The sequence below is a fragment of the Trichoderma camerunense genome (assembly GCF_050948025.1).
Source record: "Trichoderma camerunense strain CBS 138272 chromosome Unknown V8C40scaffold_22, whole genome shotgun sequence".
Taxonomy (NCBI): domain Eukaryota; kingdom Fungi; phylum Ascomycota; class Sordariomycetes; order Hypocreales; family Hypocreaceae; genus Trichoderma; species Trichoderma camerunense.
Window position 1 is genome coordinate 24875 of NW_028145348.1, and position 13887 is coordinate 38761.

The 13887-nt window shown below is 47.3% G+C and overlaps 2 protein-coding genes across 2 annotated transcripts; both read left to right on the top strand.

The window, feature by feature from the left end:
• The first annotated feature begins 48 nt into the window (after positions 1–48).
• Positions 49–9983, top strand: V8C40DRAFT_256363 (DNA-binding protein kinase TEL1 domain-containing protein). The gene is made up of 8 exons (XM_083218262.1): positions 49–441; positions 498–545; positions 605–647; positions 698–2092; positions 2145–2482; positions 2540–7004; positions 7062–9505; positions 9583–9983. The coding sequence occupies exons 1-8, from the start codon at positions 396–398 to the stop codon at positions 9600–9602; spliced, it is 8799 nt and encodes a 2932-aa protein (XP_083068385.1). The 5' UTR covers positions 49–395; the 3' UTR covers positions 9603–9983.
• Positions 9984–10310: 327 nt separating this feature from the next.
• Positions 10311–13636, top strand: V8C40DRAFT_283250 (non-ribosomal peptide synthetase; the record flags this gene model as incomplete). The annotated part of the gene is made up of 1 exon (XM_083221915.1): positions 10311–13636. One exon carries the CDS (start codon positions 10311–10313, stop codon positions 13389–13391), a length of 3081 nt encoding a protein of 1026 aa, XP_083068386.1. The 3' UTR covers positions 13392–13636.
• Between the last annotated feature and the right edge of the window lie 251 nt (positions 13637–13887).

Consider the following 13887-nt stretch of genomic DNA (forward strand, 5'->3'; position numbering starts at 1 on the left):
GGCACAATCAACAAGTCCACGCTTGTGCCTAGCTCAAAACGCAGTTCTAGGCAACGGGCCGCAGCTCGTGGAAAGCCTGGAGACAAGTGAATTGTTCGTGATTTCAGCGTAAAAAGTGGCCTGTTCTTATATATAACTTGTGCTTTTTTTTCTGTGATTTTTTCCTTCTTTTTAATCCAGCTCGTTGTTTTTTTCTTTATGATACTCTCATCATAGACGCTCATACGCACTGCTGCTGCTCCAACGGCTTATTGACGGCTGCAGCACTGTCGCGACGCGAACCATTCTATGGCCAAAATACATATAGAAACCCGATACGCATCAGCAAGCAAGCAATAGTCATATTATAGAGATTAAACTTGGCGATTCATTTTTTTTCGAATGCAAAAATCACAATGGCATCCTCTGACTCTCACGGAGAGAGCGTCATGCTCCTTGCGAGTGCGTATATCGTCTTCTCTTATAATGTGTCTTATTCTCACTAACAATGACCCCAGACAAGGTGAAATCAGGCAACGTCAAAGAACGTGAGAAAGCTGTGGATGGTACGTGAAGAGCCACAGTTGCCCAAATCGAGTTCAGCATTATTAATATTCTTCTTAAGATCTGTCCCAATTTTTGAACCCAAGAAATAGATCAGCGAATCTGTATGACCTACTCTCCCGTGTATGGTGCCCCTAGCTCTAACATTATTCAGGTCTAAGCTGGGAGACAAAAGCTACCACGAGATATTCGAAGCCATATTTAACTTCGTGCTCCGTGAAAAACCAAATTATTATGACAAGAAAAAGTCACAGTCGACAGCGAATACTGCCGCAACACGGCTGTCCAAATGTGCGGCCGCAGTCAGGATGGCAGCAATCCGCGGAGCCGCCAAGATAGGACGAAAGACGATGCTTGCCGTCATAGATCACATCACCCAAGTCCTGCCTGGACCTGATGAGGACTTTGTGCGGCCGCTATTGCAAGGTTACGTCAAAGCATTGACAGAAATTGTGTCTCGGCAGGCTAACGCTGAGCTCTTTGCCAGAAAAAAGGCGGAGCCATGGCAGGCCTGTGTCGACTTATTTCTCGATATTGCCCACCATATCCTTCCGAATGAATCCAACACAGCTTCTTTGCCTCATACTACGAGGCCCTCTCCCGCACCGACTGCCTCTTCTCGGACCTTGCCAAGGTCAAACTCGGCAACACAAGCCCAACGTCATACTGGACAGACAGAAGGTGGTCCATTGAAGGATGCTCTTGAAGGACTCTATCACCTAGTCTCAGCGGCCAATGCTCCGATTCTTCGGGGAGCGCAAGACATTACCAACCTAGCCCTGAGAGTCTTGAATACCAAGCACCTTAGCCCCGGTTCCACGCAGACACTGTGCTTTTCAATCATCAACACAGTCTTTCGAGCCACTGAAGCAGATAACCTTGACGATGCGATTGCTTTGGCGAAAGACCTGCTACCTCATATGGGCTACTGGTGGCGTGCGGAAAAGGTCTCTCAGGATGAACTCATCAAAGCTCTAAGGAATGAGATATGCAGGAGTATATATCTTATGCATCTACATCTGGAGCATCTTGCGGTTAATCTTTGGGACGCAAATGTACGCAATGAATTGGAAAACCTGATCGAGCCCCTATGGCAAGAGTATTCCAAACGAAGCGAGGCATTTCGTCTACAACTTGCTGATTTGACCTTCACCCCATCACCATCACGAGGACATGTCATGCAACTTGGCCTATTTGGACTCCGTCCTCACAATATCGAAGGAGAAAGCCACTGGGCAATAGTTCAGAACCTTGCCCTCTTGGAGGCGATATTGTTACGTCCTAAAAAGGATACCATCGACAACGATGCCGACAATAGAGAGCAACCCAGGAAAAGGCGACGGATCCAACAGGACCCAAATCCCATCAGAATCAAGCTCAAGTCGCAACATGCCGGAGTTGTTCGAACTGCTTTGCAGCTGGTTCCATTCATGCTTGTAACCAATACGTTGAGTCACCACGAAATCGACGACCTTCTTGTAGACCTTGTTGGTTTTGCTGGAGATAAAAATACCATCACAGCGTCTTGGGCCCTAATTGCCTGCGCCAGGTGAGATCTCGAACCGCGCCTGTGCCTACCACTGCTAACCATGTTTCTATAGCTGCGCTCTATGGTCCAAAGAGTGTCGACTTCAACAGGATATATGGAGGCAAATATGGCATTTGGCTGCCCGTTCAGTCAGCCTTCCAGCTACAAGTCGTGCTGCTTGTCTCTTACTGCACAGCATAATCGAAACTGATATTTTGCCATACCATAACCTGTCCGACGATATAAACAGCATAATTACAACAGCAGATATCAACGGACCTGGTGTGTTATGCGACACGTCTCTTGCATTGATGTCACATTTATTCCATGTTCGCAATTCAAGGCTGCCCAGCGCTAGCCATAGCACCTCGAGCCACATCATACGATGGGGTTTCTTACGGTGGAATCCGAGTACGTTTCAAGGTCAGAAAACTCCATGATACATGCTAACACCGATATACTAAACAGGTGAGCTATCATATGCATCATTTCAATCCGCACATACACGCCCCAATGATCTCGTCAACATTTTGCATCTATGCTGTGGAGCCCAACCCATTTCTTTAACTCGCCAAGATTCTGCCTCTGGTGGTTCATTGGGCGAGACATGGATATCCCAGAGAGAGATTGGAGATTTTAACGAATACCTTCTCTTATTGGGACATGAAACTAGCGATACCATTTCCAACGAGTGTTGTTATTCATCGGCTAAGGAAGCTCTCCCTCTGGCTGCTGATGCCACCAGCTTTTTCGCTCTAAAGAAGCTTGTTTTAGAACTCCTCTATCCCAAGCTCGAAGAGCTGAAAGAGTTGTGTGTGTCATGGACGAAAAAAGCCAGTGACGGCGGAACCCAAATATCATTTGACCGGTTTCGAAGCCTCATGTCTGCTTGTATCATGGGAACGTTACTGATACCACATCTGAACGACCTTAATTCGACTCAATCTTCTTCCCTCGAGACGCTTCTATTGGAGCTAGCCGAGGGCGGTATTTCAGCTGCATTGAGTTCTGTTGAGCCTGCAGCTTTCATCGAGTTGACTTTGAAAGAGCTGAGGCCCTGCATACCCGAAATCAGCACAACCAATCTAGGCCAGATGTGTGCGAATAGCCCAGGCATTCTCAATCTTCTTTCCAAGATGTCCGAAGTCATAGAGCATCGACAGGCAAGTCAGCGCTCAGGAGACCATTCAGACTTCATGGATCTGGATGACGATTTCGGCTCCTACGACAGCCAAGTTGTGACGGCATCCAATGCTTATTCAGCCCCAAGGCAGAATATACAGCTCTGTCTAAATTCCCAAGCATTCGACATCGACACGAGGCTGCGATTAACACTTCTGAAACTCATCTACCAGGATAGAAGTCAACTGGGCTTATTGACACCTTCATACATCAAGGAACTCTTGGCACTGTCCGATGACGAGCTACTCTCATGCCAGCGTCTCTTAATAGAGATTGTTAGATCAGATCTTATCATGGATGGAGAATCGGCTTTGGATATAGTCGAGAGGCTTGGAGAGATAGTCGGGAAACCCGAATATCAGTCATGTGAAGTTGCCCAGACCACTTGCATTGAGGTGATCGATGGCCTAAGCAATACCTGGCTTCATGATAACCAGAATCTGGCAGATCGTGTTGGTGATCTTTATGATCACTTTGTCAAAGTCTGTTTGCCTTCCAACATTCTTTCTCCCAAGACTCAAATGTCTCTCGCCCGCTTATTATTCACTCTTTTGAGAATCAATCCTGAGTACGGGAGTAGCCTGGGGCTTGATTCATGTCGAACCTCGTTGCTTCTCATACTGAAGAAGGGTCCAATGAAAGTCAAATGCTTCATTGCAGAGAGGGTGGCTGATATATTTGAGCTCTATATTTTAATGTTGCACGATGAGGTTTTTGTCGACATCTTAGACAACCTTCCAGCAGACCCTGACAATAGCGCAGGCATTGCCTTCCGTTTGTTGGTTCTATCCAAGATCGCTTGCAGCTGGCCTACTCTTCTCAGGAGATGCACCTATCATATTTTTGAAACTCCGGGCAACATATCACAATCAGCGGATTACGCAAAACGATGCTTAGCTGACATCTCCCTTGTCCTAAATCTCAAGTCTCCAACAGAACTCTTTCAGCTGTTTTCTCGCCAGCTGCTATACACTTGGCTAGAAATGAAGACTGTTGAGACCATTCCGTATTCTATCTTTGGATATGCCAGCCTTGGGGATTTGCTGAAATCTGCACAAGCTGAAGCCATCGGTCTAGCAATAATGCGAGGACAGGAGAATACAAGTGCCGACATAGCTCGACTCGTCGGTATACCAGAGAATCAGCTTATCCAACAAAACTTTGCAACCGCGCTGTCATATGGCTTACTATATGCGACTACGTTTGGGAGCCAAGAAAAGATAAAGGGAGAAGATCGCATCAAGCAAAAACTGGGCACAAAGCCATACATCGAGTCGGTATATGTTCATTTCATCGACATTGTTGCCCTTTTGTTTGATCTCATTGATCAAGAAGACCCCGTAGAGAAGGTCTTTTTGAAACAAGCGCACCTCAAATATGCTGGTGAAAATTTGCAAGCAATCAAGGCTATTGCACATTCACCTGCCAATCTTCCGCCGAATCAACAACCAATGTTCAGAGCCAAGCCTGTGTTCAATGAACTTATCCGTCTTTGCCAAGGCACGGAATTCCAATTTCACGATCTTTGGACACCAGCCGTGGTAGTTGCGATTGCTCGGAGGCTGTTCAATACAGTGCATCCGGCGCTCGGCTCTCTTCATGCATGCTCTGTCCTTCGCAAGGTGAGGATTCTGGTCTGCTTGGCTGGGCCTGTGGCTTTAGAATCGTACTGCTTGGAGATGCTCTTGAGCTCTATTCGAGGCTTCATTGTGGACTCAGAATGCGCAGACGATGCGCTCGGAATGAGCCAATATTTACTCTCTCGGGGTAAAATATACTTGACCCAAGTACCATCGTTTCTTGCTGGCTACTCTCTGTCCGCCTTGGCATCTCTGAGGGTTTTCCTTGAGTCCAGTCAGTCCAGCACTACACAGGAGAGCCAGTTCAAGGCCACTATGAGTAAAGCACAGAAGTTCCATGAGTGGTTCAGCCAGTATCTTGCAGATTACACATCCCCAAGATTCGAGAGCCAGTCGCAGAATGACCTATTCAAATCCATCACACTGTCGGCAGCCCATATACGATCTTCCGGGAATGCGGAGAAGAATACTTCGGAAAGCAAGCTCCTTTTAGATATACTAAATGATGAAACAGCAGAGAGCCAGCTCCTCAACGAAGCTTCGCGCCAACTTGCTCTTGGCCTTCTTTGTGGCGATTTTACAATCCCAACACATAGTAGGAACGACGTTGTTGATAGCGATCAGAGTGCCATTGCTCATGCTTCAGCGGTATGGAAGAGTTGTGGAGCGCAAAGCCTCAGTGAGAACTATCTATCCTGGGTAGGACGAGTCGTCGGTCGTTCGTTTCTAGCCTCTGGGACCATACCTGAAGATATCTTGCGAGAATCACGGCTTGATCAATACGAAAAGATAGCACCAGGGCCTCATGGATCCGAAATGGGGCTTCTTCATCTCCTTCAAGGTCTTACGATGGATCCCAACTCTGTGACAGCCGGTTTAGCTGAAGCCACTTTGCGAACCGCAATATCGCAAGCCGTCGTGGAAGATGATGGACCCCTTGTCACGGCGGGGCAGCGAAGCTTGTCTGAGTCGCTTTTCGTTGCATCTCAATGGGGCTCATACCGCACTCCCCCTTCAGAAGCGGCATCTGCTGAACTACCTGAAGATGATCAGTTTTCTTGGGGTGAAGATGTTACGTCGCAGAACTGGCTACGGCGATTGAGTGCATTCCTTGCTCAATCCGTACCCAGTTCAATCCTTCTCTCTGTACTTGCGCCAGTACTACTAAAGGTCAATGGATTTGCTGAAAAGGCCTTCCCTTTCATCGTCCACCTAGTGCTCTACTTCCAATTGGAGCAACAGCAAGCTACGAAGAAGTCGCTGTCTGGTGCCCTGAAGCAATGGCTAGGGTCGACTGAGCCTACGGCTAGAGATAACATCAAACTCCTGATCAACACAATTCTCTATCTTAGAACCCAAGAATATCCCAAAGAGGTATCTATAGCAGATCGACTGCACTGGCTGGATGTTGATTACTCTATGGCAGCAGCATCCGCAACCCGTTGTGGTATGCACAAAACGGCTCTCCTATTCGCTGAAATAGCCACTTCGGAAACAGCCCGCGCATCTCGAAGGGCTTCCATTGCCAAAGAAGCGGATATCAACGAAACTTTGTTAGCGATCTTCGAAAATATTGATGATCCGGATGCGTACTACGGCCTACCTGAAGATGCAAGCTTGTCAAATGTCCTATCTCGTTTGGAATACGAGCAAGAAGGAACGAAGAATCTAGCATTCCGAGGCGCGCAGTACGATAGCCATATTCGCCTGCGACAAAATGCTTCGGAATCAGACGCCCATGCCCTAGTGAAAGCGCTTGGCGCTCTTGGATTTGCCGGGTTGTCTAATTCTCTAATGCAAACCCAGCAGAATCTTGGCTCAACTCCGTCTTCTATAAAAAGCACGTTTCATACTGCTAGAAGACTCGAAATATGGAACCTTCCCGTGCCAGCCACAAGCGACCACCATGCTGTCGTAACATATAAGGCTTACCAGACTATGCATCAGGCTACGAACCTCTTATCAGTCCGGACAGCTGTATATGATGGTTTTGCTCGTACGATGAAAAATCTAGTCGGCGGCAACCGCAATGCAACAGCATTGAGGAGTGGATTGGGAGCTTTGGCAGCACTCTCTGAGCTAGACGAGATTTTAAACATTGCAGATGTAACAGAACTGGAGAGTCTGATGAGCCGATTCCAGGAACGTAGCCAATGGATGAAAAGTGGCATGTAAGTGAAAATGTCCCCAAATGTCAAGTGAAGCTGCAGCTACTAAGACGCATACAGATATGACGACGTCAGCCAAATCCTGTCTTGTCGAGGAACGACCATGAGTATGTTTACTCAACACGCATCACTTCTTGGAAATGCCACACTCTCCGTGGCAGGCATACGGCAGATGGAAATCAAGTCGATGCTTTTAGCTTCCGGTATCTATCGCTATCACCAAGCTACACAAGAATCGCTAAACATTTCGACGGCTCTAAGTGATCTTATAAAGCCTTGCGAAGACTTGGGCGTTCATGTCGATGTTGCTATCAAGATAGAAGTGGCAAACTCATTATGGGATCACGGAGAGATGACCACATCGATTAAAATGCTTCAGGGCATCGATAACATTACAGCGTTGAAGAAACAAGCAATACCTGTGAGCCGGTCTGACCTTCTTTCGAAGATTGGCCATAGGATGTCCGTTGCACGTTTGGAAAAGCCCCGAGATATACAAAAGAAGTATTTAGAGCCAGCACTTAAGGAGCTCAAAGGCGGCGTCGAAGCAAAAGAAGCGGGCTTGGTATTTCACCAGTTTGCCGTCTTTTGCGACGAGCAGCTCCAAGATCCGGACAGCTTGGAGGATCTCACACGTTTGCAAAACTTGAAGAAAGGCAAGAATGATGAAGTTGAGGAACTAAAATCGCTTATTTCCTCCACGAGAGACTCGCAACTCAAAGCCAAATACACACATGTCCTGTCAAAAGAAAAGCAGTGGCTTGAACTTGACGAGCAAGAGCTACGCCGTGTGGAAATGACTCGCAGCGAGTTTGTTCGTCTAAGTCTTGAAAACTATCTGCTATCACTGGCGGCTTCTGACGAACATAATAATGATGCCTTGCGATTCACGGCGCTGTGGCTAGAAAAGTCGGACGATGAAGCGACAAACAAAGCAGTAACGCGACATCTCTCCAAAGTCCCTACGGCCAAATTCGCAGGCCTTATGAGCCAGTTGACATCACGACTGCAGAACCAAGATTCACCGTTTCAAGAGCTGCTCTCAAATTTGGTATACAATATTTGCGTGGATCACCCTTACCATGGTATGTATCATATCTGGTCTGGCACAAAAGCGAGAGTGCAACAAAAGGACGAGGTTGCAGTCCTTCGTGTCAGGGCCAACGACAAAATCGCAACAAAGCTTGCAAGCACAAAAGCCGTTGCCGATATCTGGGTTTCGATTGAGAAGACAAGCAAAGGCTATCACGGCCTTGCTCTAGAAAGAGACCAAGCGAAGTACAAGTCCGGTGCCAAAGTTGCGTTGAAAGATTCTACAGCAGCCAAAAATTTGATGAACTATCTCGCAAAGTTTCGCATACCTCCCCCGACCATGCACATCGAGGTCAATACCAACAGGGATTATTCCAGGGTCCCCTTGATCTCAAGACTCGAACCAACTATGACAATCGCCTCGGGTGTGAGTGCACCGAAGATTATCACCGCCATTGGAACGGATGGCGCAAAATATAAGCAGTTGGTGAAGGGTGGGCAGGACGATCTTCGTCAAGACGCCATCATGGAGCAAGTCTTTGCGGCAGTGTCGTCCCTGCTCAAGCTTCATAGAGCTACACGACAAAGGAACCTAGGCATTCGAACATATAAAGTGCTTCCGCTGACAGCCTCGTCTGGACTTATCGAGTTTGTCCGCGACACAATTCCTCTACATGAATTTCTCATGCCAGCACATGAACGATACTACCCACGCGATCTTAAGGGCTCGCAATGCAGAAAAGAGATATTCAATGTCCAGAACAGAACGGTAGAACAGCGTATCAGCACATACCGAAAGGTCACGGAAAGGTTTCAGCCCGTCATGCGATACTTCTTCATGGAATACTTTGTAGACCCCGATGAGTGGTTCGTAAAGCGGCTAGCATACACGCGCAGCACGGCCGCTATATCGATGCTTGGACATGTGCTCGGCTTGGGTGACCGCCACGGCCACAACATCCTGCTGGATACCAAGACTGGAGAGGTCGTCCATATTGACCTGGGTATCGCGTTTGAGACTGGCAGAATTCTGCCGGTGCCGGAGCTTGTACCTTTCCGCCTTACCAGAGACATTGTGGATGGTATGGGAATAACAAAGACAGAGGGCGTATTCCGCCGCTGTTGTGAGGTCACTCTTGATGCTCTCAGAGAAGAACAGTACTCAATCATGACAATCTTGGATGTGTTACGATACGATCCTCTGTATAGCTGGTCCGTGTCTCCGGTACGGCTGGCCAAATTGCAAAAGGCCCGACAAGATGATGACGGAGCCATTGATGACGCCGACCAAGCAGATGTGGACACGAAGAAGGGAAAGAAGTCTGGCAGCCATCTGAATGAGCCATCTGAAGGCGACCGAGCCCTGGAGGTTGTGAGGAAGAAGCTTTCGAAGACGCTGAGCGTGACGGCCACAGTCAATGATCTCATCAACCAGGCAACAGACGAGCGAAATCTTGCGGTGTTGTATTCTGGTACGTAATACTGAGACCTTTTCTAATCTGACTTCTCACTTGGTGTGACAGCTGAATATACTAACTCGTCTTTATAGGGTGGGCTGCTTATGCATAAGATATCGGTTATAGCCCCGATATGGGCAGATTGACAGGTGGCAAAGCAAATCTGAGATTGAGGAATGTTATGATGTAGTTAATTGAAACATAGTCTGACAGCGAATCATGATGGGAACTAGAACAGGCTCGAACAGGCTCGGCCCTGTGTAACACGACAACGAGGTCGGGAACATGAAAAATTGATCTTGTAATAACACCAAATCGAAATCGAAAACACACACATGCTTTCATATCATAATTAACCCAACCATGGCACCGCAGGTAACCCTGAGTAAGAAGTTAGTTTGTAAATTATCTTGTAAGCTTCAAGATAATTACGAGTGAAGTTTCAGCTTTGTTCATACATCGTTTAGCTGGCGTCACTCCATCCTTTCGAACCGGCCATTTCCATATAGAGCGTGGGCGTCATTATGATCGTGATTGTGATCAATCGTATTAGATTTTTCGTGACATGGCCGTGATGCTGGTTTCCCCCTCTCTTCTTGATGGCCGTTCACGAGGCTTCGCTGACCTGAGCAAAAAACTGTGAGTCGAGCATATGGGGGGATTTGCGTAGATATTTAAACAGAATGATATCCCATGTTGTCAGAAATCCAAACACTACTCCAGTAGCAATATCTTGGTCACATCATCTGAACTTCTCAATTCTTTGAAACCTTCGTTGTCTTGCCAGAGTCCTTTTTTCGTGACGATGTTATCCTTAAACATGGAAGAAATGGGCATTGGCCCGATTGTCGCCGCCATGTCCCGCAGCAAACCAAATGATATAGCCGTCATCTTCGATGAAAGCACCATTACGTACAAAGATCTCCATCTCATGGCACACTCGCTGGGCCATGAATTAGTGGAAGTTGGAATTGCCTATCAAGATATTGTGGGCATTCTTACTGGACATGGCGTCCATCATATTGTTTCCCAACTCGCCATTGTCTATGCAGGGGGAACTTGCCTTCCATTAGAAGAAACGCTTTCCGACACAGATATTCATGCGCGTCTCACGTTCGCCAAGGCTAGATACCTGATTGTTGATGACATTAACCAAAATCGCTTGCAATTTGGTGGCTCGACGATCAATGTGGATATTTCAAAGCATCACAATTCCAACTCTTTCACGACAACTCGTCCAGGCCAAGTCCGTTTACCAAAAGACACCCCCTATGACTTTCGATCTCATGTTATATTCTCATCGGGAACTACTGGCATGCCGAAGGGAATTCAAGTTCTTGGTCGTGGCATTGTAAGGTTGGCTCTTGATGAAATCTGGAGACAGTCAACAGTCAGTGGGCAAAGATTTGGTCATATTAACAGCATTGGCTTTGATGCTTCGCTCGTCGATATATGGGTTGCTTTGCTACTTGGTGCCGCCATTGTTGTGGTAGACCGGCGGGAGCTCCTGAGCCCTGGCAAATTTGCGGAGACTTTGGCGAGAAGAGATGTTACAACTCTGGTGACCACGTCGAGCCTCTTTAGCAACATTGCAAGCTTCAGTCCAAATGCCTTTTCCAAAATACACACGCTCATAGTGACTGGGGAGTTGCCCAGTATCGGGGCATGCAAGATCGTCTTCCAGGAGGGTGCGCCGAAGCAACTCGTCAATGCTTATGGTCCAGCTGAGTGTTCTATCTTTTCATTTTTTCATCTTATAACACAAGAAGATGTTGATCTGGGTCGCATGCCTCTCGGAAAGCCCGCATATCAAACAGAAGCTTATGTCCTCGACGAAGATGGAAAACTCGTCACCAGTCCGGGGTCTGGGGAGCTTTGGCTTGGTGGACCTGGTTTATCCCCTGGCTATCTCTTCGACGATGAGAAAACATCGGAATCCTTCATTTCCATGGTCCATCCTTACAATTCAAAAATACACATTAGTCTGTACCGTACAGGTGACAAGATTGACATATACGACGATTATATGTGTTGGGCGGGTCGCAAGAATCGGGAGGTCAAGCTCAACGGCCACCGCGTACAATTAGAGGTTGTTGAGATGGAGCTTATGCGAACAAAGCTGGTTCAAAATGTCGTAGCTTTGAAGCACACAAGTTCCATCTCAAATGCTAACCATCTTATTGCCTGCGTTGTATATGGGAACGGACAAAGAAATTTCTATGAGCTTCTTGTTGAGGCAAAGAGGAGACTGCCCAAGTATATGATTCCGGAACTCATTGAATTCGAACAGCTACCATTGAACAGCAATGGTAAAATTGCCCATGGAGAGATGTCAGAACTGTTGGAACAGAGGCTCCAAAGGCGTCACGCCTGTATCTTGGCCGCCAACACGCCGGATTTTGGAGGACTCAACGAGACGGAAAAGGGACTGAAGCAACTCTGGGCTCAGATTCTCATCGCAGTTCCTACAGAGGCCATAAATATAGAGAGTAACTTCTTTCTCCTTGGTGGGACTTCTCTTGGTGTCACGGCATTGATAGGGCATATCCACAAGACTTTCCATGTTGCTCTTCGGACTGATCAAGTCTACGAGAACCCACTGTTCAAGGACCAGGTTTTGGTTATTGAGCAGGCCCAAAAAGGCCAAAAGTCGGGCTATGGGAAATCAGTGACAGCCATGATGCAGGAAGATGTCAAGCTGTTCAGCGGCAAGATCAAATTCCTGTCTAGCAAAGCTCCACAACGAAAAGACATACGCAATGTGCTTTTTACTGGAGCAACCGGGTTTATAGCGCCCTTTCTGTTACAAGAGTTATTGAAAGTGCCTGAAATCGGCAAAATTCGCTGCCTCGTGCGAGCTACCACGGGCGATCAAGCTTTGAAAAGGCTGTCGGATAACTTCAAGCGGTACGGCCATTCCATCACTGAGTCGATCAAGTCCCGGATTGAAGCGGTAGCCGGTGACTTTAGCCAGCCAATGCTAGGCCTCGAGACGAGTGCCTACAATCGCTTGGTCGATCAGACGGATGTCGTCTATCATCTTGGAGCACATGTCGATTACACGCAGCCGTATTTGAGCCACGTCGAGACCAATGTTATAGGAACATATCACTTACTCAAATTCGCTAGTGATGGGCATTTGAAGCCGTTCCATTACATTTCCAGCATTTCTGCTTTTGGTACGACTGGGTTGATGAAGGAAGATGGCTTGCTTAAAGAAGACGAGTCACTGGAGCGATACCTTGAGCCAGCTCTACAATATGAGAATGGCTACGGGCAGAGCCAATGGGTGGCAGACGAGATGGTATCTTGCTTGATGCGTCGAGGGTTTCCGGCAGCGATTTATCGTCTCGGCTTTACACTATGTAGCAGCACCAATGGGATGGGAAATCCAGACGACTTCATGGGTCGACTTCTCTCAGATTGCACAAAACTTGGCTCCTATCCTCTACTGCTCAATCAACGAACGGAGATAATGGCTGTGGATCATGTTGCAGAAATCATCAAGGCCATATCAACATCGGATCAGAACCTAGGCCATGCGTACCACATCACGCCAGACGTTGGGAAATCGATCGACATGAACGAGCTTTTCGAGTTGACTGGAGAGCTATGTGGGATCGAGCTGAAAAGTCTTCCATATGCCGCTTGGATAAAGCAGCTCAAGACTGCTCAAACCAACACGCCTTTGAGGATGTTTCCATTGCTCCCAATGTTAGAGGAAGAGGTGCGTGGCCACAAGACCCGATGGGAGCTGTATGAAGGAATGGCACGCTTCAGTGTTGATAATACGGTGCGTGCTCTTGAACGAGCTGGTGTAGATGCGAGTATCTTGACGTCTGTTACGCATGAGGCACTTAAAAGATACCTTGATAATTGCTTGGAGATTGGCAAGGAGTAGGACTGTTTCTTACGTGTATCTACCTCGATATCTTCTTGTCAGATGTTATCATGGTTATCTAAGTTTGCTATAGAGAGAGGAAATCCAAGAAAGCGGCAGGATTTATATTTAAACATCATGGCACATTGTGAGATATCATGTAAAGATGTGGCTAAAGGATTTTTCTCGTCATGAATGAATGAATGAGTGAATGGGTCATTGATATCAATGGATTGGATGTCAGATGATGCGCGTCAGTAGCTGGCTAGAGCGCTACGATCAACTTTGAAGGGGTTCTGCAGCGCGTTAAATGCTCTATAGCGCGTCGCTAGGCCAAAAACAACTCGCCAAAAACCCCCTGTAAATCGACCCGTGGACCTCAATTGGGCAACTGGGGGCGACCTGAGAATTTCGTTATCGCGGGGTCCCGCCTAAACTCCTCCATCTCCATCCATCATGACATAATAATCCAAGCTCCCAAAGTTCGACCCAAAACCGCCAGTCCAAAGTCCCACCC

What these genes read in the sequence shown, in the direction of transcription:
- V8C40DRAFT_256363 (XM_083218262.1), top strand. Translation starts at nt 396, where the DNA reads ATGGCATCCTCTGACTCTCACGGAGAGAGCGTCATGCTCCTTGCGA. An exon ending in GAGCGTCATGCTCCTTGCGA is followed by an intron (nt 442 to 497) that starts GTGCGTATATCG and finishes CAATGACCCCAG; the next exon opens with ACAAGGTGAAATCAGGCAAC. An exon ending in TTTCTTACGGTGGAATCCGA is followed by an intron (nt 2,483 to 2,539) that starts GTACGTTTCAAG and finishes TATACTAAACAG; the next exon opens with GTGAGCTATCATATGCATCA.